The 21,251-nt window shown below is 46.8% G+C and overlaps 2 protein-coding genes across 7 annotated transcripts in view; both read right to left on the minus strand.

Annotated features, from left to right (window-relative positions):
• The window catches only part of LOC110284311 (triggering receptor expressed on myeloid cells 1-like), a 42,124-nt gene extending 38,051 nt beyond the window's left edge, over positions 1–4,073 (minus strand). Inside the window, exons 1-4 of one of the 4 annotated variants that reach the window (XM_021150030.2) lie at positions 3,918–3,975; positions 3,323–3,525; positions 1,495–1,529; positions 1,389–1,403 (exon numbers count right to left, since the gene is read on the minus strand). In XM_021150030.2, coding sequence (XP_021005689.1) covers positions 1,389–1,403; positions 1,495–1,529; positions 3,323–3,525; positions 3,918–3,975 — 311 coding nt within the window. Of the gene's footprint in view, positions 1–270; positions 446–978; positions 988–1,388; positions 1,404–1,494; positions 1,530–3,322; positions 3,673–3,917 lie in introns of all 4 variants that reach the window. The other 3 variants (XM_021150027.2, XM_021150028.2, XM_021150029.1) reach the window with 3 other exon arrangements.
• A 6,292-nt stretch (positions 4,074–10,365) lies between these two features.
• Positions 10,366–20,032, minus strand: LOC110284055 (triggering receptor expressed on myeloid cells 1-like). Of its 3 annotated transcripts, XM_021149641.2 has the most exons (5): positions 19,811–20,032; positions 19,256–19,567; positions 16,865–16,873; positions 16,157–16,331; positions 10,366–10,630 (listed from the first exon to the last, which is right to left on the minus strand). In XM_021149641.2, exons 1-5 carry the CDS (start codon positions 19,866–19,868, stop codon positions 10,507–10,509), a joined length of 678 nt encoding a protein of 225 aa, XP_021005300.1. In that variant the 5' UTR covers positions 19,869–20,032; the 3' UTR covers positions 10,366–10,506. The 3 variants fall into 3 exon arrangements, with proteins under 3 accessions (XP_021005300.1, XP_021005302.1, XP_021005301.1); XM_021149643.2 differs by lacking the exons at positions 16,157–16,331; positions 16,865–16,873 and adding an exon at positions 13,643–13,733 and having other exon boundaries at positions 19,256–19,420; XM_021149642.2 differs by lacking the exons at positions 16,157–16,331; positions 16,865–16,873 and adding an exon at positions 13,643–13,733.
• Positions 20,033–21,251: the final 1,219 nt, after the last annotated feature.

The raw sequence follows: 21,251 nt of genomic DNA on the forward strand, positions 1-21,251 counted from the left end.
TGTTGGCAGGATTAATAGTGTTCATCAAAAATTGCCATTTCCATCCTCCTCCTACTCTGATGTGCAAGAAAACATGGAAGGTGAGCTGGGGAGGACAGGAGCCACCTACGCATCCAGCCACCCCCTCCCTCTTTGGCAATTTCCATACAGACTGAGAGTTGACTCAAGTCAGATCCTGCTCCACCCACCCCACATCCTCATCCCCACATCCTCTCAACACAAGGATGAAGAAATTAAATGATGTCTAAACCAGGAACCAAGAAAACATACCTGTCAGCATCTGTCCCATTTATGACGGTGACACCAGGATCAGGAGAGGAAACAATAGCAGTGGGCTGGGGTAGGGATCGGGTTGTAGTTGTGTCACTGGGTGAGTGTTTTGCAGTAATAAGAATGGGATGCTCAGTCAGGCTTGTAGTAGGAATGATGTCATATGTGAACACATCTGAAGAACATGTGAGAAGACAAGGGAGGTGGATAGATGAATGGGTGGATAGATAATGGATGGGTGTGCATATGGGTTGGTGGGTGGATGCATAGATGGAGGGATAGATGAATGGATTGATGGACAGATGGACAGATGAGTAGGTGAAGAGAGATGGAGCTGAGGAAAATGAAAGCAGCCATCCAGGAAGCAAGTTTTTCTTTTGCTAAAATCCAAAGAAATAGAGTGAAGTCATCCTGAGACCAAATAATTAAAAAAGGAATGGAAGGAGAAAATGAGGAAGGGTGGAAAGAGGCATGAGGAGAGACTTCTTGGGCTGTTTGAGTTGTGAGAATTCTCTTGCCTGCTGCAGCTCATTCTCCACCTGCCCCATCCTCTCCCTGACACCGTTCTTCCTACTTCTGTAAGTCACATCACTCTCAGGTTGTCTTTTATTGGATATTGTGACTGAGATCCATTTTGGCTTTGGCACACACACTCCTTGTTCTCAGGAGGCCTGTTCCTTCCCTCTCTGCTGTCCCTGACACATCCACTGTTACTGCCTGAGGATGTAGAGCCCAGCAAGGCAGCAACTCCTCAGAGAATTCAGAAATTCATAGTGGGGACTTGTTAGTGCATGATCCCTACAGAAATGAGCCTAGAGACTTGTTCCTGAAAAGCAAGTGTCACTTCTGGTCTACTGAGGCAGGGTCTGCATTTGAAATAAGGTCTTCATGTGGTTCATGCCTACAGCAAGACCTAAGATCATAGTTTAGAAGCCCATGGGAGGGGCACCGATGGCATCGTGAGAGGAGGAGGGTAGATTGCAAGAGGCTTCCTAGGAATGTAACTTCTAAGCAGACATTTGGGAAATGAAACCCAGCTATTTTACAAGCCTACCTTTCACCCTTTACTGAACCATGCTACCCGAGGGAATCCATGTACAGGAGCTCCCCCTTACTACTGGTCTGCAATGGACCTGTGATGAAGATTCTGGGAGAAAGCCAGGCTGCTAGAATCTCTGACTTCCAGTGCATCCTTACCTGACCTAGCTCTTTCTATACATCCACAGCTTGTACTTTGTAAGCCTGAAAGGATGGCTGAGCTATGTAAGAATTGGTTTTCTTCAGATCTCGGTTAGAGATGTGTCTTGTTTTGTTTTTTAATTGTAAGAGCCACAGGATATATGGTTCATGGAACTCAAACTCTGTAAATGATCCCTTTGTGTGCACACGCAAATTGTCACGTGATTCTGGATACACACATGCGAGATTGTACATGCATGTAGAGGCTAGATATCAACCTCAGGTGTCATTCTTCAAGGTACCTTACTTTTTGAGTCAGGGTCTTACCTTTCTCTTGAAATTCGTTGATTCAGCTAGGCTGGCCAGCCAGTGTGGTCCCAAGGATGTATTATTAGTGTAGGCCACCACTACAGGCTTTTTAACGTTAGAACTGAGGGTAGAACTCACATGTTCTGCATCAGCCTAGCTGTCTCCCCAGCCCTACCTTTACTACATTTGACTGTGCCACACACTTTTGATACCTATCTTAGTTAGGGCTTCCATTGCTGTGAAGAAACCATGACCATGACAATTGTTGCAAAGGATAACAATTTACTGTGGCTGGCTTACAGTTCAGTGGTTTAGTCCAGGATCATTATGGATGGAATCACAGATGTGTGGGCAGACATGTTTCTGGAGAAAAAGCTAAGAGTTCTACATCTGGATCCAAAGGCTGCAGGAAGAGAGAGCCATCCTAGAGCTGTTTAGCACCTGAAACCTCAAAGACCACCTTCATTGACCTAAAGTTCCACCAACAAGGCCACACCTACTCCAACAAGGCCTACAACTCCTACAAGAGCCATTCCATAGGAACCTATGGGGACCACTTTCCTTCAAATAACCATAATACCTAATGTCTCTCCTGCATGCAATGGACCTTGGGTCCAAGCTTGGATGGGGCTGGCTTCCAGGTACCCACTTAACCAAATAGCTAGGCAGCTTGGAGAGGGCTCTGTTGAAGCTCTGAGCATCATAGACAAATGCAAAGAGCCTGGCATCTCTGCAGTTTTCAGAATGAGCTGTGAAGGGGTCTGTGGACCAGTTGAGGTTCCAGGACTGCCATCCCAAAGCTCACAGGTTTTTAATTATTAATAGCAGGTCCAGGATGAGGGTCACATATCTGGCCCCTGAGTCTTCCTCACTGTCACTCAGGGACTGCCTCCATCTACTCTGCGGTTTCTGTGTGCTGGAGCCCACCAACCCTGCAGCGGGATCTGATGGAATTACAGGCAAGGGACAGTCAGGAATGGAAGGCTGTGGATGCTTGAGGGAACTTTAAGATTCTTCCAGATTAATTGTGTAGGAGGGATAGCTCAGTAGATCAAGACTCTCACTGTCAAGCCTGATGAACTAAATTCAGCCAAAAGAACATTTGCATGTCTACCATAGCATGAACATGCCTACACATACAATTATACTGGCAGATTTCTGTCAGCAACAGCAGCAACAACAGTGTTCAGATAAACCAGCTCTTACCAGTTTCTCCCAGACACTAGCAAACCTGGGTCCTAGGGTCTGCTGCAACCTTAAAAAGCTTGTGGCCTTGGAGCAGGGGGTGGGTCTTTCATTGTACCTCAGTTTTCAGCTACTAGAGCAGGCATTCTCAAACTTCCTAATGCTGTGGACCTTTAATAATAAGTTCTTCATGTTGTTGTGAACCTCAATGGTAAAGAGATGTCATTGCTGCTTCATAGTTGTAATTTTGCTACTATTATGAATCATAATGTAAATATGTGATATGAGACCCCTGTAGGGCTCTTGTCCCACAGCTTGAGAATGTCTCTACTAGAGGAAGCTGTTTCTTGAGTCCTCTTCAACTCTGGAGCCTTGCGACCCAGGAAGGCTGAGAACCACATGGAAGGGGAAGCTCACCTTTTGACACCACCAGGTGGATAGTTCTGAGATAAATTAACCTGTTTTTTGTAGCGATCCCACAGTGATAGATGCCCGAGTCACTCATCCTGAGCTTAGTCATGGTGAGAGTGAAGTAGTTGAGCCGAGAAGACTGCCGGATGGAGTATCTTAGCTTCTCAGCACCTTTGCTGAACAAGGGGTAACACAAGTCGTCTATTTGCTTACACCAGATCTTCTCACTGGAGTGGTAGAGCGTATCATACCAGCATGTCACAGAAACAGTCTGGCCCTCCAGTGCTCGAAGTAACTCCAGGTCCTGTGTCCAGGAGCCTGGGAATACATGCTTCATGTCAGAGAGCCCCCATCCTCTACAGCAGCAGGAGGAGATAGGCTCCCTTCTCGGGGAGAGACCCTCTGTGTGTCTATGCTCAGAACTTGTTGCAGGCAGCAGCTGGCCACAGCCCCCCATGTACTCTGCCCTCCCAAGCACAAAGCCCCATTGTGCACACACATCTCCTGCCCCCTACCCTCTTCTCAAGCTTGTTCCTTCCATCTGTCCTTGTCCCTGTCCTCACCTTTGGCCAGGAGCAGCAGCAACACTGGGGAGAGAAGGTATGTTTGCTCCCAGGCCATCACTGAGTCCTCCTGAGCTGGGATGGGGAGCAAGAAAGGAGGGGTGCTCTGAAGAGAGGAGAGCCGTCCTGGGCAGGATTCAGGAGCCACCACAGCCAGTCCTGCAGGAGCTGCTGAGGAAGGCAGAGACCTCTGTGGACAAGAGAGAAGCTGGGCAAAGCCTGTGCGTTCCTGTGGATCCTCCAGCTACAGGCTTCGTGTCTAGGCCCCTGCTCTGAACTAGATAAAGGCTCTCAGACACTCTGACCTCCTGCCTCACAAGGCCAGTCTTGAGGAGGGCTAAGCATGCCCAGGAGGAAAGTGAAGTGAGAGAATGCTCATTTCTCCTCCCCTGCCAGTTCTCCCACTTCCTCTTTATTTTAAAGTCTCTGTCTCCACCCAAGATGTACCCACGGAAGGTAGGTGACAGAGTCAGAGGCCCTTTGGAGACCTGGCTAGAACTCCAAGTTCAGCTTGGCCTCAGGTCAAATCCTTCCTACCAGCCCATCTGTCCCATGTGGTGCAGAGGCCATGGGAGGAAAAGAGATGGGCATTTAATCCCAGGAATGGAGGAGCAAGGAGACAGCAGGAGCCTGTTCAGTGTTGGGGGATGGGAAAGCTGGACAAAAAGGAAGACTTCCGAATGGGGGAAGGGAAACAGGAGCTCCAAGCCCTGTGTTAAGCCTGTACACTTTGCTTCCCAACTTGCCACACTCACTGCTAAGAATTTGATGTAAAATTAAACATTTTAAAAATAGCTGTCACAGGACAGGGAGATGCTTCAGCAGGTAAGGACACGTGCTACCCAGACTGAGAACCTGAGTTTGAGCCCTGTGACCCACAGGCTAAAATGTGAAACCCAATTCCCAACAGCCGTGTGCTCAATTCCACACAGAAAAAAACTTAAGGTAAATAAATATACATGTCATTGCATTTGTTATGAAATATCAATAGTTACAGGGTGTTCCCAGTTATCAGATAAGTAAGGAGAAAACCAGGCATGACGGTGCCTGACCATCATCCTAGAACTTAGGAGGCAGAGGCAGGAGGATGGAGAGGTCAAGTTTATGCATGGCTACATAGCAAGTTCAATCAGGACTACATGAGGCCCTGTCTCAAATAAACAAATAAATAAAAATAAAATGTAAAAACCTGTAATAGTTGGGAAACTTCAGCTGGCAATGCAGTGCTTCAGGTAGGATGCCAGGGAGCAAGGGCTAAAGCTGATGAGCACAGGACTTGTAGAAGGCTCTGGGGAAGAAAGGGGCAGAGGAATGAGTGTGGTGCAGGCACTGAGGAAGCGCAGGTTACCTTGGGAGGAGGCCTGAGAAGTGGGAAAGCCTTTGATCAAGTTGGCAAAGGCAGGGTGTCTAGGTGGGAGTTGGGCATTGGCAGGGTGACATTCTGCAGCTGAAGCACTAGCTAGGTGACTCCTCACCACTCCCAGCATGGAGCAGGAAAACCAAGGATGCTGAGGGCAGACCTGTAGCATTCTTCCCAGTGAGCAGAGCACGGCAAGCCTTCTGCAGCCACTGTGTAAACTCTATTGGAGAATGCACAACCCCTGCTCCCTGCACATAAAAGAACAAGCCCTGTGAGGGGTGGTCAGTCCCTACAGCATTTAGCTCAGAAGACTGTTGCCTCTCCAAGGCAGGCAGCATCCCTGGTCTGTCTGGTAGCCTTGCTGGTTATGCCCTTCCAAGACCTAACTCTGCTTTGGTTCTGACTTTGCTGGGGCTCAAGAAAGAAAGGCAAGAAGAAGAAGGAGACTGGGCTGGGGTTTGAGAAGAGAGAAGCCATGCAGGCTGCAGGACCTGAGGAAATGGTGTCTAAAGCAACTCCTCTGTTTCCAGTGTCCCTACCACTTGTGGCAGGATTAGAGAGAAAATCTCTCGTGCATTGGTGGCTCACAGCACCCCAACCCTGTGTGATCACATGAGTGGGTGGGTATCATTTTCACACTCTCCTATCTAACTTCTCCTTCTCTGAAGACTTTCATGCACCCATCACTGGGGCCAGTTCCTGGCCTCCTCTGTCCACATAGCTACTATAGCAGGCAGCCTTGCCAAGGTCCAGACTGTGCAGTGTCTGGACCCACACCTCTAGAACCTCCTGCAGGCATTACCTACCTCCTGACAACAGACCATGCTCTGAGCTACACAGGGAAAACTCCCCCATGAAAACACCTGACCATCCTGAGCTTGCAGCCTCTCCAAGGCTCCTCTCCCTGAAGCACTCCAGCTTGTCCTGCCTCCTGGACCACAGCGTCTGACCCTGTGTGAGGGTCTAATGTGTAAGCAACTGCTCTGTGCCTTTTCTTCCTCAGTTGCTGTCAGACTGAGGCCAGAGCTTCCCTTCCCTGCCTGCCCTGCCTCTCTAGATGTTGAGCTGTGCTCATGCAGCTGACATGCACATGGCCTTGTCCTAGAAGGTGGGATCCAGGGCTTCTCTTCCTCTTCCTGTCCAGAAGGGGACACAGTATCCGAGAGGGACAATGACTCATCGTAGTCACACTGACATGAAGGCTACACTGGGGATTCAAACTCAGGCCTTGATCTCAGGACCATCCTATGTTAACTCTTCATAAGGAGATGGCACTGAAGAGGCAACTGCAATGGTTTGAGTGAGATGTTCCCCATCGTCTCAGACTTTTGAACACTTGGTTCCCAGTTGGGAGAGCTGATGGGACAGTTTAGGGGGAACCTTGCTGGGGGAAGTATGTCATACGGGTTGGGCTTTGAGAGCTAAGTCCTTACCCTACTCTGTGCTCCTTCTCTCTCTGCTTCTTGCTTGTGGACCAAAATGTGAGCTTGCAAGCTTCCTGCTCCAGCCTGCTGTATGCTGCCATGCTTCTGTCAGTGGAGTCTCATCTCTTTAGGGACAGTAAGCCCAAATAAGTTCTTCCTTTTATAAGTTGCCTTTGGTCATGGTGTGACCTGGACCAGAGGGCTTCTGGGCAGGTTCCTGATAGGATAGACCAGGAATGATACAAATAAAGAAGAGAGGCCTTGCAGAAGTTGATGGCTTATTCCAAGCAAATTTATTAACAGGAACAGCAGGGTTTTTTTGTGGCTTACTGAGGGGAAATGGGACAGTCAGTGGAAAGTTTTCCTGCAGTAGCATCAAGTCTGCAGGAATCTAATCTAAGAACGTTGCGTAAAATAGAGGATATCAAGTGTATCACAGACAGATTTCATGGTGGCATTTGGACTAATAACCACAGCTCCTGTGAGGAGGTGTTTGGTCCAAAGGTCCAAAGCTTCCCCAAGGCCCTGGCGCCAGGCTACTCCTGACTTTGCCAGGGGTATTCTTGGTGTTAGATAAGGAACTACTCATCCGGGAAATGCAAATCAAAACAACCCTGAGATTCCACCTCACAACAGTCAGAATGGCTAAGATCAAAAATTCAGGTGACAGCAGATGCTGGCGAGGATATGGAGAAAGAGGAACACTCCTCCATTGCTGGTGGGATTGCAAGCTTGTACAACCACTCTGGAGGTCAGTCTGGCGGTTCCTCAGAAAATTGGACATAGTACTACCAGAAGATCTAGCAATACCACTCCTGGTCATATACCTAGAAGATGTTCCAACTGGTAATAAGGACACATGCTCCACTATGTTCATAGCAGCCTTATTTATAATAGCCAGCAGTTGGAAAGAATCCAGATGTCTCTCAACAGAGGAATGGATACAGAAAATGTGGTACATTTACACAATGGAGTACTACTCACCTATTAAAAACAATGGATTTATGAAATTCTTGGAGAAATGGATGAATCTGGAGGATATCATCCTTAGTGAGGTAACCCAATCACAAAAGAACACACATGATAAGCATTCACTAATAAGTGAATATTAGCCCAGAAACTTAGAATACCCAAGATACAATTTGCAAAACACAAGAAAATCAAGAAGGAAGACCAACGTGTGGATCCTTCATTCCTCCTTAGAATAGGTAACAAAATACCCATGGAAGAAGTAACAGAGACAAAGTTTGGAGCTAAGGCAAATGGATGGATCATCCAGAGACTACCCAACCCAGGGATCCATCCCATAATCAGCCACCAAACCCAAACACTATTGCATATGACAGCAAGATTTTACTGAAAGGACCCTGATATAGCTGTGTCAGGTGAGGCTATGCCAGTGCCTGGCTAATACAGAAGTGGATGCTCACAGTCATCTATAGGATGGAACATGGGGCCCCCAGTGGAGGAGCTAGAGAAACTACCCAAGGAGCTGAAGGGGTCTGCAACCCTATAGGTGGAACAACAATATGAACTAACCAGTATCTCCATAGCTCTTGTCTCTAGCTGCATATGTAGCAGAAGATATCCTAGTGGGCCATCATTGGTAAGAGAGGCCCCCTAGGTCTTGCAAACTTTATATGCCCCAGTACAGGGGAACTCCAGAGCCAAGAAGTGGGAGTGGGTGGGTAAGGGAGCTGGGCGAGGGGAAGGTATAGGGAACTTTCAGGATATCACTTGCAATGTAAATAAAGAAAATTTCTAATGAAAAAAAAGATAAGGGACTACATTCCTTCTCCATACATTAGATTTGCGGGGAAAGCCTTGGATCAGCTGGATCCCAACAAGGGGTGTTTTATCACAGCAAGTGATAATCCAGCCATCATCACTGAACCCCAGCATCCCTGTGGTGAGGACAGAAGCAGGAGGAGAGGAGATGAAGGAAGTTGACAGTTACCTTTAACTGTCCACTTGACACAACCCAGAGTCTCCTGAGTAGAGTCTCAATTGAGGGATCAACCCGATCAAACTGATCTGGGACACATCTCTGAGGTATTGTCTAGGTTGTTAGTTGATGTGGGAGGCTCCAGTCCACTGTGGGTGACACCATTCCCTGGGCAAGTGGTCCTGAGATGTATGAGAAAGCTAGCTAAGCAAGCTAGGTCAGCAGACAGCATTTCTCCATGGTCTCTGCTCCCTTAAGCAAAGGAAATCTCTAGACTTCATTCATGCCAGGAGGAAATGTCCTGCTGCCCCTGCAACTTGACTATCATGGGTTTCACTGAGGAGTCATCAATGATCAAAAGCACATAGCATGTTGATGCCATGTACTGATGCAGTCCTACAGATGCCATCTCTTCCTCCAGATGTTTCCCAGGAAACAGCATCCAGCTTAATTCAATTTCTCCCTAGGAGCTGCATTATTGTCAAGGTGGGATCTTGTCTTCTTGGTCCATGGTTGGGAGTGTTCAGAGGACCACAGATGAAGGCAGAAATCTGAGCGTCTGACTCCCAGAGAGGAAGGCCCAGAGTAGGAGGGCAGGCTGCTTCAAGAGCAAGGGCCCTGCCAAGATGAGTAGAATTGTACTATCTAAGGAAGAGAGAAGGGGTGGGGATATCAGTGGTGACCTCTAATCTTGACTCCCAGAAAAGGAGACCCGAGAAGCACTGGACTCTCTCTTAATTTCGGACAAACCTACCTATTTAGGGGAATGACCAGAGTGTGCTGGGAATAGATTGCTCTTTTCTGAGGGCACATTCCCAAGTTGATGGATAAAATGAGGAGAGTGATGAGCAGTCAACGGGTGTAAGGATTGAAAAGAAGGAAGACAATTAGACAATATTGTAACATGACCCCAGCCAGTTTTGAGGTTGAATCAGATTTATTTTTTTCCCCCAGGCTGCTCTTATACCAATTTATGTACATGCAAACAATAAATCAGTGCTGGGTCAGAGAATAAGCAAGGCAATAAACAAAATCCAGTAAACACCATTTCTCGGGGCTAGTCAGGATGACCTTGACTAAAGGACTGCCACACATGCCTTAGCTGAGCCTGTTCTGAGTTTGCATTAGCTCAATGTTCTTAATCTGGGCCTATTTCCTGAGTCCCAGGTCAAAGTCAGTGTAGTGCCTATTCCTCGCTGTCAATTTGACTATATCTGGGTTGATCTACAATCCAGAATTGGAAGGCTCACCATGATCTTAATCTGGAGGCTGGGAGATAGACGTTTCGGACCTGGATCTTCGTATGGACATCTTGAGGCATAGTGGCTATGAATTCCAGAAGATTAAGACAGGGAGTTCAAGGTCATCTGGGACTAAAGCCATAGTGGCACACACCTTTAATCTGGGCTATACCTTCTGCTAGAGACCTAAATAAGGACATTGGAAGAAGGAAGGCTCACTCTTTTCCTGCTTGCCTTGTGGGACTGAGCAACTGCTAGATCCTTGGATTTCCATTCACAGCTGCTGCTGACCATTGTTGGGAGTTAGACTGCAGAGTATAAGTACAAATTCTTTTACCATATAGACTACCCATAAGGTCTGTGACCCTAGTGAACCCTGACTAATACAGGGTTCAGATTCCTGCCTAGGCTTACACTTTTTGTCCTGCCCTTGTATCAAATTCCTACCAGGTTTCTAGAAGAGGCCCCAAAAGCTCTCCACAAAGTGGGCAGGTCCAGCTGAGAACATCTTGTGTCTTAGATGTCACCCATGATTACAGTCTCAATTCATGTCATATAGTTCCTGTTTAGCCCCCATCTCAGCTCCTCCTGTGACATAGACTTGGCTGAAGGTCAGGAGTTACTGTTGTGTGCCTTCATGTTGTCCAAATGACTTCTGTGTGACAATGAATAAGACAGTGAATACCAGTGTCTTGCTGAGGAGTCCACAGACCATGGCAATAATAATACAGGATACAGAACCCCTGCAGAGAGAAGAGATTGAAGGTCAGTGCAAAGGCCAGCCACGCTGCAGAATCTAGTGAATTCTTCCCACACTGGACATGCATGCAGTGGAGTATAGAGATCAGGTCCAGGAGATGCATAAAGAAGGAAGGGATAACCCAGCATCTTGGCCTTCTGTGTGGAATGAATGAAGCCCACATCTAGGGAACGTTATCTCTGTGGTCAGCATTCTGACCCTCTTCTGGGGTCAGCTACTGAACCTTTAGTCTCACTTTTTCTATTCAGAATCCAGGAAGAACCCTACCTCACTGAAAAGCCCACTTTGGATTTGTCATGAGTTTAGCAAAAATATTTCTCCAAGTTCCAGGTAGAGAGCAATAGATGTAAGGAAGAGACACACAGAGAAGAGAGAGAGAGCCCTGCCGGACCCTGGGCAGATAGGGAAGCAGAGGACACAAGGTCCCTGCATGATGGGACACAGGGACAATGGGAGCACATTACAATGAGTCAGACAAAGGCCACTTAGAGGACACAGAGCCTTCTGAAGTTTCTGTTACTTTCCAGTCAGTGACTGAGTGCCACTTGGGTGACTATGCCTTTAACACCTGGGCCTCTGCAGAACACATCAGACCCAGTGTTCACCCGCCATCTCTCCAGCAGGCAACATTAAGACACACTAACTTGACGCACATGCCCCTCTTTTATAGTTACTATATAATATCGATGTGTTTTCGTTTAAATGTTGAATTAACAGAGAGAGAAAATGTTTCCTTCATTCCAGCTAATCTAAAATGCCTTCTCACAGTTTTGACCAGTCTTTATTCATTCTCAGACCTAATTCATCATGACACTAATTCTAATTATTTTAAAAATCACTTATCTGTATACAGTCTCCATGGGGAATTCAATCATGTATGTCCCTCTGCATATCATCACCTATGGCAGCCACCTTCTGAACATCATACTTCGCAGATTATTTGAAATTCACACTGTACCCTCTTGCCTGCGAAATTGTCCTTCAACCTTGATACCTAATGTCAATGATTCCAATTTCAAAAAATGCATAATTTCCTGTCCATCAGAAAAAGCACAATCCTTTGTCTGTATTAGTTTTTGATATTATTTTTAGTTTTCTTAATTTTAATTTTTATTTTTATTAATGTACACGTAGTGGTGTCTTACCGGTACATTTGTGCATGTGAGTGCAGTGGCCACAGAGGCCAGAAGAGGTCGTGGGATGTCTTGAAACTGGCTATATAAATGGCTGTGATTTGCTTGACATGAACACTCAGAACTGACCTTGGGCCTTTTGCAAGGGCAGCAAGCTCTCTTAACTATTGAGCCACCTCTCCAGTCCATTAAAAACATAAAAATCATTTATCTATGTACAATTTCCATGAGAATTTGAGCATGTATGTCACGGTGGATATCATCACACATACAAGCTGTCTTCTGAATTCCATAATTTGGAGATTATTCACAGTGCAGAGTGAGTCAGGGGTACTGCAGATTAGCCAATACGTGCTTAGGATTTAAAATATTCTTGCTGGGGCCTATTGTGCAGCTCAAGCATGGGCTAAGAATGCATGCGGCCCTGGGTTCTGTCCTCAGCACCAAGAGAATAGAAGTCATACTAAAATAGACTTGATGCAGAATTAAATAATTATGATGATATAGACTGGGCCTAGTCAGAGACTTCAGGTCATTGGTGATATGTATCAATGCATCCTCCCATTTAGTTATTGCATTTTCCACCGGTTTCTTCTGCCATTCATCTATTTTCCACCATCCCTCCATACACATAGCTATCACCTATCCATTCCCCCATCCTCAATGAGATAATGGGACCCAGTCCCCACTTTATTTTCTGCATAGCCTGGCTCTAGAGAAAGGCTTTGCCATATGCTGCTCTCTCCCTGTTCCTGTCACAGGTTCAAAGCTGTGTGTGTTGAGGCCTCTAGAATTTCCAGACAAACTAGACTCCTCTCATATTTATAAGCCGATTAGCTCCCCAAGGCTTGTTAAATTGATGGTAAACTGGCCAACACAATTGTCTGTTACAAATCTGAAATTCTTATTCTAAAACCCTGAGACCAGTGGCTGGAGATGTGGCTTGGAGGTGAAGCATCTATTTGCATGGGTGAGGCTCTAATTTCCTTCCCCAGCATTGGTAACAGCAGCAGCAGAGCAGCAGCAGCAGCAGCAGCTACAACAACAACAACAACAACATCGCTGAGAATTTATGTCCAGAAATTGTCATCCCATCAACGTAGAGTAAGGTACTCACACCAGTGTCGAAATAAAAAAAGATAATAAATTAAGTAAGTAAAGCAAAGCAAAGCAAAGCAAAAGCAAAACCTGGAGAGAGTCATAAACTTAACTGCAAGAGCCATGGGACTAGCTGGGCACGGTGGCTCACTCCTTTAATCCCAGCACTTGGGAGGCAGCAGTTGAGTTTGCAACTAGCCTGGTCAACACAGAGTTCAAGGATAGAGAAGGCAACACAGGTCTTGTCTCAAAAAAAAATTGTGCATCCCTCCAACTTTGATGTCCCTACAATACAGGCAACTAAAGCTACAGAAGTTCCTGACATATTTGAAGTCACACAGTCTGCCTGCCATGAGAATCCAGGCTCAGAGTATTCCACTACACTGTTCCACTCCTGGGTCAGCAGGGTTGATAGGCTTCCTCAAGTATGCCATTTCTCTCCTCTTACTTCTGATGCAAAAGAAATGGAGAAGGTGAGCTGGGGAAGACAGGAAGCCCCTCCTCAGTCAGTTATCACTTGTCAGCTCTAAGGAAATTTTCACACAGTCTGGGGTAACTTGAGTCTGCTACTGCCCCACCCCATCCCACCCCTGCATTATTCTTATCTTCTAAATCCTCTCAGGACAAGGGCTAGAGTCAAAAAGTATTCAAACAAGGAGCCTAATATCCTCAAAACATATTGGCAACACCTGCCATGTTTGTGAAATTGACATTAGGGTCTGCAGAGAAGACAACAATGGTTGCCTTGGGTTATGGTTACACACCTGGCAGCAATGGAGATCAGGTCCTGTGTGGTACTAAAAGTGTGAGCTCTCAGAGTTGGAAATGTCCCAGTTGCAGAAGCACTTGAATCACCTGCAAGAAGGCACATAGAATGGACGGGTAAATGGATGGATGAGAAGTAGATGGATAAAAGAATAGGGAGAGAGAGAAAAAATGGAGCTGAGGAGAGAAACAAAAACTGCCGTTCAAGGATCAAGGTTTCTTTTGCTAAAATCCAAAGAAATAATGTAAAGTCTTCCTGAGTCAGAGGCAGTAAAAAGGGACAGAAGAAAAACAGGAAAAAGGATGGAAGGAAGCATGAGGAGAGACTTCTTCAGTGGTTAGAGTTGTGAGAATTCTCTTAGCTGCTGCTGCTCACTCTCCACCCACCCCATCCTCTCCCTGACACTGGTTCCACTACCTCTGTAAGTCATCTTCCCACATACTTACTATATGTAAGTCATGTCACTCTCAAGGTTGATGCAATGGCCACCCTCACGATTGTATAGGAAATTCTTCCCACATACTCCTTTCAAGAAAGGTCCTTCTTGCAGCTTCCCCACAACCTCTGTCCCTGTGCCATTCAGAGGTTCACTTCCTAGAATAACTACTTAGAAATGCATGCAGTGGAGAGTATAGAACTCAGGTCTAGGAGACCCATATTGANGAAGGGCTAACCCTGCATCTTGGCCTTCTCTGTGGAATGAGTGAGGCTCACATATAGGGGATGTCACCTCTGTGGTCAGTACTCTGACCCTCTTCTGGGGACAGTCACTGTACCTTTAGCCTTATTTCCTCATCTAGAAACCACGAGAACCCAACCTCACTGAAAAGCCCACTTTTGATTTGTCATAAGTTTAGTAAAATGTTTCTCCAAGTTCCAGGTAGGGAGCACTAGATGTAAGAAAGAAACACACAGAGGAGAGAGAGAGAGCCCTGCCTGACCCTGGGCAGATAAGGACACACAGAGAAGAGAAGAGAGAGCCCTGCCTGACCCTGGGCAGATAAGGACACACAGACTCTGTTTGACACCCAAGGACTAAAGGAGCAGGTGACAGTGCATCACAAGGAGGCCACATGGAGGATTAATGACATATACTTGTTTGTGTGGGGGCGGTGTCTCTGCAAACCATGGCCAGCAGAATGTCCATATGCATGAGGCAGAAGGAAGTCTGGATTTACCAAATTCAGTAGCTTGTGTTAGTTGAAACTTCTAGGGTCTGACCCTGATCAGTTTATTTCTGGCATGAAGGGACTTGTGTGCTAAGGTGGTGGACCTTAACTTGGCCTGCTGCTGCAGTTTGGATCTGAGTTGGTCTCCAATGCGACACTGTTAGGAGGTGACAGAGAGGATAAGGTTGGAATCAGTCAGAGGCTTAGGCCTTTAGGAAATCTATCAATTCATCCATCTACTTCTGTTCNTATGTCTATCATCCATCCATCAACCCTTTAATTCATCCTGCCTTTTAGTCATCGTGTATCCATCCAGTCACCCATGCATACAAATATATATTCATGCACGCATTCAGCTATTCACCCATTTACCATCTGCCGTGTATCCACCCTCAAAGGTGTAATGTAACCTAGCCTGATCCCCTCCTCTTGAGTTTTCTCAGTGTCATGACCATGGAGGGTACAGCTTAGCCNTATGCTGCCACCATGATTTACTGTCTCACCACAGATCCAAAAGCCACGCACTGAAACCTCTAGAACTCAGAGACAAAGAACAACTGTCCTCTTTTAAACCTACTGTCTCAGACATTTGATANAAAGATGGAAAGATGACAGACATAAGCATGGGTTAAGAATCTTCTGAAAAATCTGATTTTATTATATATGGAAACCAGCGACTCTGGCTAGTTTCATCCCTAGCACTGCAAACAAAANATTCTGAGTCTAGCATCATTTCCATAACTTGACATTCCTTTATTCTATGGCAGTGTGCTCCTTCAGTGTGTGGTAGGGTGCTCTTTCAATCTATAGTAGGGTGCTCCTTCAGTCTATGGGAGAGTGCTCCCACCAGTGTTTTAATCAAATGAAACAGTTAAGTAAAGTAAAACAGAATGAATGATCAATACTAGAGATGGTCATAGTACAATACGTGTGGAGGCACGTGATAGCCTCCTCTAGCTCTGGTCTTCTACAATCCCAACAGAATCCCTGGAAACTGTTGGGTCCCAGGGTTTCTGACTCACCCAATGTTATATACACAGCTAGTCTACCTGACATGAGAATTCATCCTGCTTCTTTGTTGGCAGGATTAATAGTGTTCATCAAAAATTGCCATTTCCATCCTCCTCTTACTCTGAAGTGCAAGAAAACATGGAAGGTGAGCTGGGGAGGACAGGGACCACCTACGCATCCAGCCCCCTCCCTCTCTGGCAATTGCCATACAGACTGAGAGTTGACTCATGTCAGATCCTGCTCCACCCTCCCCACATCCTCATCCCCACATCCTCTGAACACAAGGATGAAGAAATGAAATGATGTCTAAACCAGGAACCAAGAAAACATACCTGTCAGCATCTGCCTCTTTTATGATGGTGACTCCAGGATCAGGAGAGGAAACAATAGCAGTGGGCTGGGGTAGGGATCGGGTTGTAATTGTGTCACTGGGTGAGTGTTTTGCAGTAATAAGAATGGGATGCTCAGTCAGGCTTGTAGTAGGAACGATGTCAGACGTGAACACATCTGAAGAACATGTGAGAAGACAAGGGAGGTGGATAGATGAATGGGTGGATAGATAATGGATGGGTGTGCATATGGGTTGGTGGGTGGATGCATAGATGGAGGGATAGATGAATGGATTGATGGACAGATGGACAGATAAGTAGGTGAAGAGAGATGGAGCTGAGGAAAATGAAAGCAGCCATCCAAGAAGCAAGTTTTTCTTTTGCTAAAATCCAAAGAAATAGTGTAAAATCATCCTGAGACCAAATAATTAAAAAAGGAACGGAAGGAGGAAAGGAGGAAGGGTGGGAAGAGGCATGAGGAGAGACTTCTTGGGCTGTCTGAGTTGTGAGAATTCTCTTGCCTGCTGCAGCTCATTCTCCACCTGCCCCATCCTCTCCCTGACACCGTTCTTCCTACCTCTGTAAGTCACATCACTCTCAGGTTGTCTTTTATTGGATATTGTGACTGAGATCCATTTTGGCTTTGGCACACACACTCCTTGTTCTCAGGAGGCCTGTTCCTTCCCTCTCTGCCGTCCCTGACACATCCACTGTTACTGCCTGGGGATGTAGAGCCCAACAAGATACCAACTCCTCAGAGAATTCAGAAATTCATAGTGGGGACTTGTTAGTGCATGATCCCTACAGAAATGAGCCTAGAGACTTGTTCCTCATAAGCAAGTGTCACTTCTGGTCTACTGAGGCAGGGTCTGTATTTGAAATAAGGTCTTCATGTGGTCATGCCTACAGCAAGACCTAAGATCATAGTTTAGAAGCCCATGGGAGGGGCACCGATGGCATCGTGAGAGGAGGAGGGTAGATTGCAAGAGGCTTCCTAAGAATGTAACTTCTAAGCAGACACTTGGTAAATGAAACACAGCTATCTTCCAAGTCTACTGTTCACCCTTTACTGAACCATGCTCCCCAAGGAAATCCATGTATAGGAGCTCTCACTTACTACTGGCCTGCAATGGACCTCTGATGAAGATTCTGGGAGAAAGCCAGGCTGCTAGAATCTCTGTCTTCCAGTGCATCCTTACCTAACCTAGCTCTTTCTACACATCCACAGCTTGTACTTGTAAGCCTGAAAGGATGGCTGAGCTATGTAAGAATTGGTTTTCTTCAGATCTCGGTTAGAGATGTGTCTTGTTTTGTTTTTTAATTGTAAGAGCCACAGGATATATGGTTCATGGAACTCAAACTCTGTAAATGATCCCTTTGTGTGCACACGCAAATTGTCATGTAAGTGTGGATACACACATATGAGATTGTACATGCATGTAGAGGCTAGATATCAACCTCAGGTGTCATTCTTCAAGGTACATTACTTTTGAGTCAGGGTCTTACCTTTCTCTTGAAATTCATTGATTCAGCTAGGCTGGCCGGCCAGTGTGGTCCCAAGGATGTATTATTAGTGTAGGCCACCACTACAGGCTTTTTAACGTTAGTACTGAGGGTAGAACTCACATGTTCATGGCAGACTCTGCATCAGCCGAGCTGTCTCCCCAGCCCTACCTTTACTACATTTGACTGTGCCACACACATTTGATACCTATCTTAATTAGGGCTTCCAATGCTGTGAAGACACCATGACCATGACAACTCTTACAAAGGATAACAATTTACTGGGGCTGGCTTACATTTCCGTGGTTTGTCCAAGTTCATTATGGAGGGAATCACAGAGGTGTGCGGGCAGACATGGTTCTGGAGAAAAAGTTAAGAATTCTACATCTGGATCCAAAGGCTGCAGGAAGAGAGAGCCATCCTAGAGCTGTTTAGCACCTGAAACCTCAAAGACCACCTTCATTGACCTAAAGTTCCACCAACAAGGCCACACCTACTCCAACAAGGGCTACAACTCCTACAAGAGCCATTCCATAGGAACCTATGGGGACCACTTTCCTTCAAATAACCATAATACCTAATGTCTCTCCTGCATGCAATGGACCTTGGGTCCAAGCTTGGATGGGACTGACCTTCAGGTACCCACTTAACCAAATAGCTAGGCAGGTTGGAGAGGGCTCTGTTGAAGCTCTGAGCATCATAGGCAAATGCAAAGAGCCTGGCATCTCTGCAGTTTTCAGAATGAGCTGTGAAGGGGTCTGTGGACCAGTTGAGGTTCCAGGACTGCCATCCCAAAGCTCACAGGTTTTTAATTATTAATAGCAGACCCAGGATGAGGGTCACATCTCTGGCCGCTGAGTCTTCCTCACTGTCACTCAGGGACTGCCTCCATCTACTCTGCGGTCTCTGTGTGCTGGTGCCCACCAACCCTGCAATGGGTTCTGATGGAATTACAGGCAAGGGACAGTCAGGAATGGAAGGCTGTGAATGCTTGAGGGAACTTTAAGATTCTTCCAGATTAATTGTGTAGGAGGGATAGCTCAGTAGATCAAGACTCTCACTGCCAAGCCTGATGAACTAAATTCAGCCAAAAGAACTTTTGCATGTCTACCATAGCATGAACATGCATACACATACAATTATACTGGCAGATTTCTGTCAGCAACAACAGCAACAACAGTGTTCAGATAAACCAGCTCTTACCAGTTTCTCCCAGGCACTAGCAAACCTGGGCCCTCGGGTCTGCTGCAACCTTACAAAGCCTGTGGCCTTGGAGCAGGGGGTGGGTCTTTCATTGTACCTCAGTTTTCAGCTACTAGAGCAGGCATTCTCAAACTTCCTAATGCTGTGGACCTTTAATAATAAGTTCTTCATGTTGTTGTGAACCTCAATGATAAAGAGATGTCATTGCTGCTTCATAGTTGTAATTTTGCTACTATTATGAATCATAGTGTAAATATGTGATATGAGACCCCTGTAGGGCTCTTGTCCCACAGCTTGAGAATGTCTCTACTAGAGGAAGCTGTTTCTTGAGTCCTCTTCAACTCTGGAGCCTTGCGACCCAGGAAGGCTGAGAACCACATGGAAGGGGAAGCTCACCTTTTGACACCACCAGGTGGATAGTTCTGAGATAAATTATCCTGGTATTTGTAGTGATCCCACAGTGATAGATGCCCGAGTCACTCATCTTGAGCTCAGTCATGGTGACAGTGAAGTGGTTGAACTGAGAAGACTGCCGGATGGAGTATCTTAGCTTCTTGGCACCTTTGCTGATGAAGGGGTAACACGAGCTGTCTATTTGCTCACACCAGACCTTCTCACTGGAGTGGTAGAGCGCATCATACCAGCATGTCACAGAAACAGTCTGGCCCTCCATTGCTTGAAGTAACTCCAGGTTCTGTGTCCAGGAGCCTGGGAATACGTGCTTCATGTCAGAGAGCCCCCATCCTCTGCAGCAGCAGGAGGAGATGGGTTCCCTTCTCATGGAGAGACCCTCTGTGTGTCTATGTTCAGAACTTGTTGCAGCCAGTGGCTGGCCACAGCCCCCCAAGTACTCTGCCCTCCCAAGCACAGAGCCCCATTGTGCACACACCTCCTTCCCCCTGCCCTCTCCTCAACCTTGCTCCTTCCCTCTGTTCTTGTCCCTGTCCTCACCTGAGGCCAGGAGCAGCAGAAGCACTGGGGACAGCAGGTATGTGGGCTCCCAGGCCATCACTGAATCCTCCTGAGCTAGGATGGGGAGCAAGAAAGGAGGTGTGCTCTGAAGAGAGGAGAGCTATCCTTCGCAGGATTCAGGAGCCACCACAGCCAGTCCTGCAGGAGCTGCTGAGGAAGGCAGAGACCTCTGTGGACAAGAGAGAAGCTGGGCAAAGCCTGTGCGCTCCTGTGGATCCTCCAGCTACAGACTTCGAGTCTAGGCCCCTGCTCTGAACTAGATAAAGGCTATTGGAGACTCTGACCTCCTGACAACAAGGCCAGGCCTGAGGAGGGTTGAGCATGCCCAGGAGAAAAGTGAAGTGAGAGAATGCTCATTTTTCCTCCCCTGCCAGCTCTCCCACTTCCTCTTTAGCTTAAACTCTCTGTTCTCCACTCAAGATGCACCCACAGAAGGCAGGTGACAGAGTCAGAGGCCATTTGGAGTCCTGGCTAGAACTCTAAGCCCTGCTTGCCCTCGAGTTAGACCCTTCCTACCAGCCCACCTCTCCATGTGGAGTAGAGGCCATAAGAGAAAAGGAGATGGGCATTTATTCCCAGGAATGGAGGAGCAAGGGATTGGGCAGGAACCTGCTCACGGTTGGGGGAATGGGAAATCTGGATATGAAGGAATACTTCAGAATGGGGGAAGGGAAGCAGGAGCCCAAAGTTCTGTGTTATGCCTGTACACTCTGCTTCCCCATATGCCACACTCACTGCTAAGAATTTGATGTATTCATTGAACAGTTTAAAAATAGTTGTCCCCTTCTGGTCCCCACCAGCACCGGGGTAGCTTGGGCGCGGAGTCTGCAGACACCCGCAGGCTACTCACAGGACCCTCCATGGGATCTTAAGACCTCTGGTGAGTGGAACACAGCTGCTGCTCCAATCCAATCACATGGGACCTGAGACTACATTAATTAGGGAAGCAGAAAACCCGGCCTGATCAGGGGGACAAGTCCCTTCCGGTCCACTGCAGCACTGGGTTTACTTGCCCCGTGAGTCTCTAGACACCCGCAAGGACCCACACAGGATCCCCCACGGGATGCTAAGACCTCTCATGAGTGGAATACAACTTCTGCCAGGAGGCAGGTTCGAACAACAGATATCTGGGCACCTTCCATGCAAGAGGAGAACTTGCCTGCAGAGAGTACTCTGAACACTGAAACTCGGGAGAGAGCTAGTCTCCCAGGTCTGATGATAGAGGCTAACATAATAACCTGAGGAACAAACTCTAACCAGAGACAACTACAACAACTAACTCCAGAGATTACCAGATGGTGAAAGGAAAACGAAATTATCTTACTAACAGAAACCAAAACCACTCACCATCATCAGAACTCAGCATTCCCACCCCACCCAATCCTGGGCACCCCAACACACCCAAAAAGATAGTCCCAGA

This window comes from Mus caroli, chromosome 17 (genome assembly GCF_900094665.2).
Source record: "Mus caroli chromosome 17, CAROLI_EIJ_v1.1, whole genome shotgun sequence".
In the NCBI taxonomy this organism is placed as follows: Eukaryota; Metazoa; Chordata; class Mammalia; order Rodentia; family Muridae; genus Mus; species Mus caroli.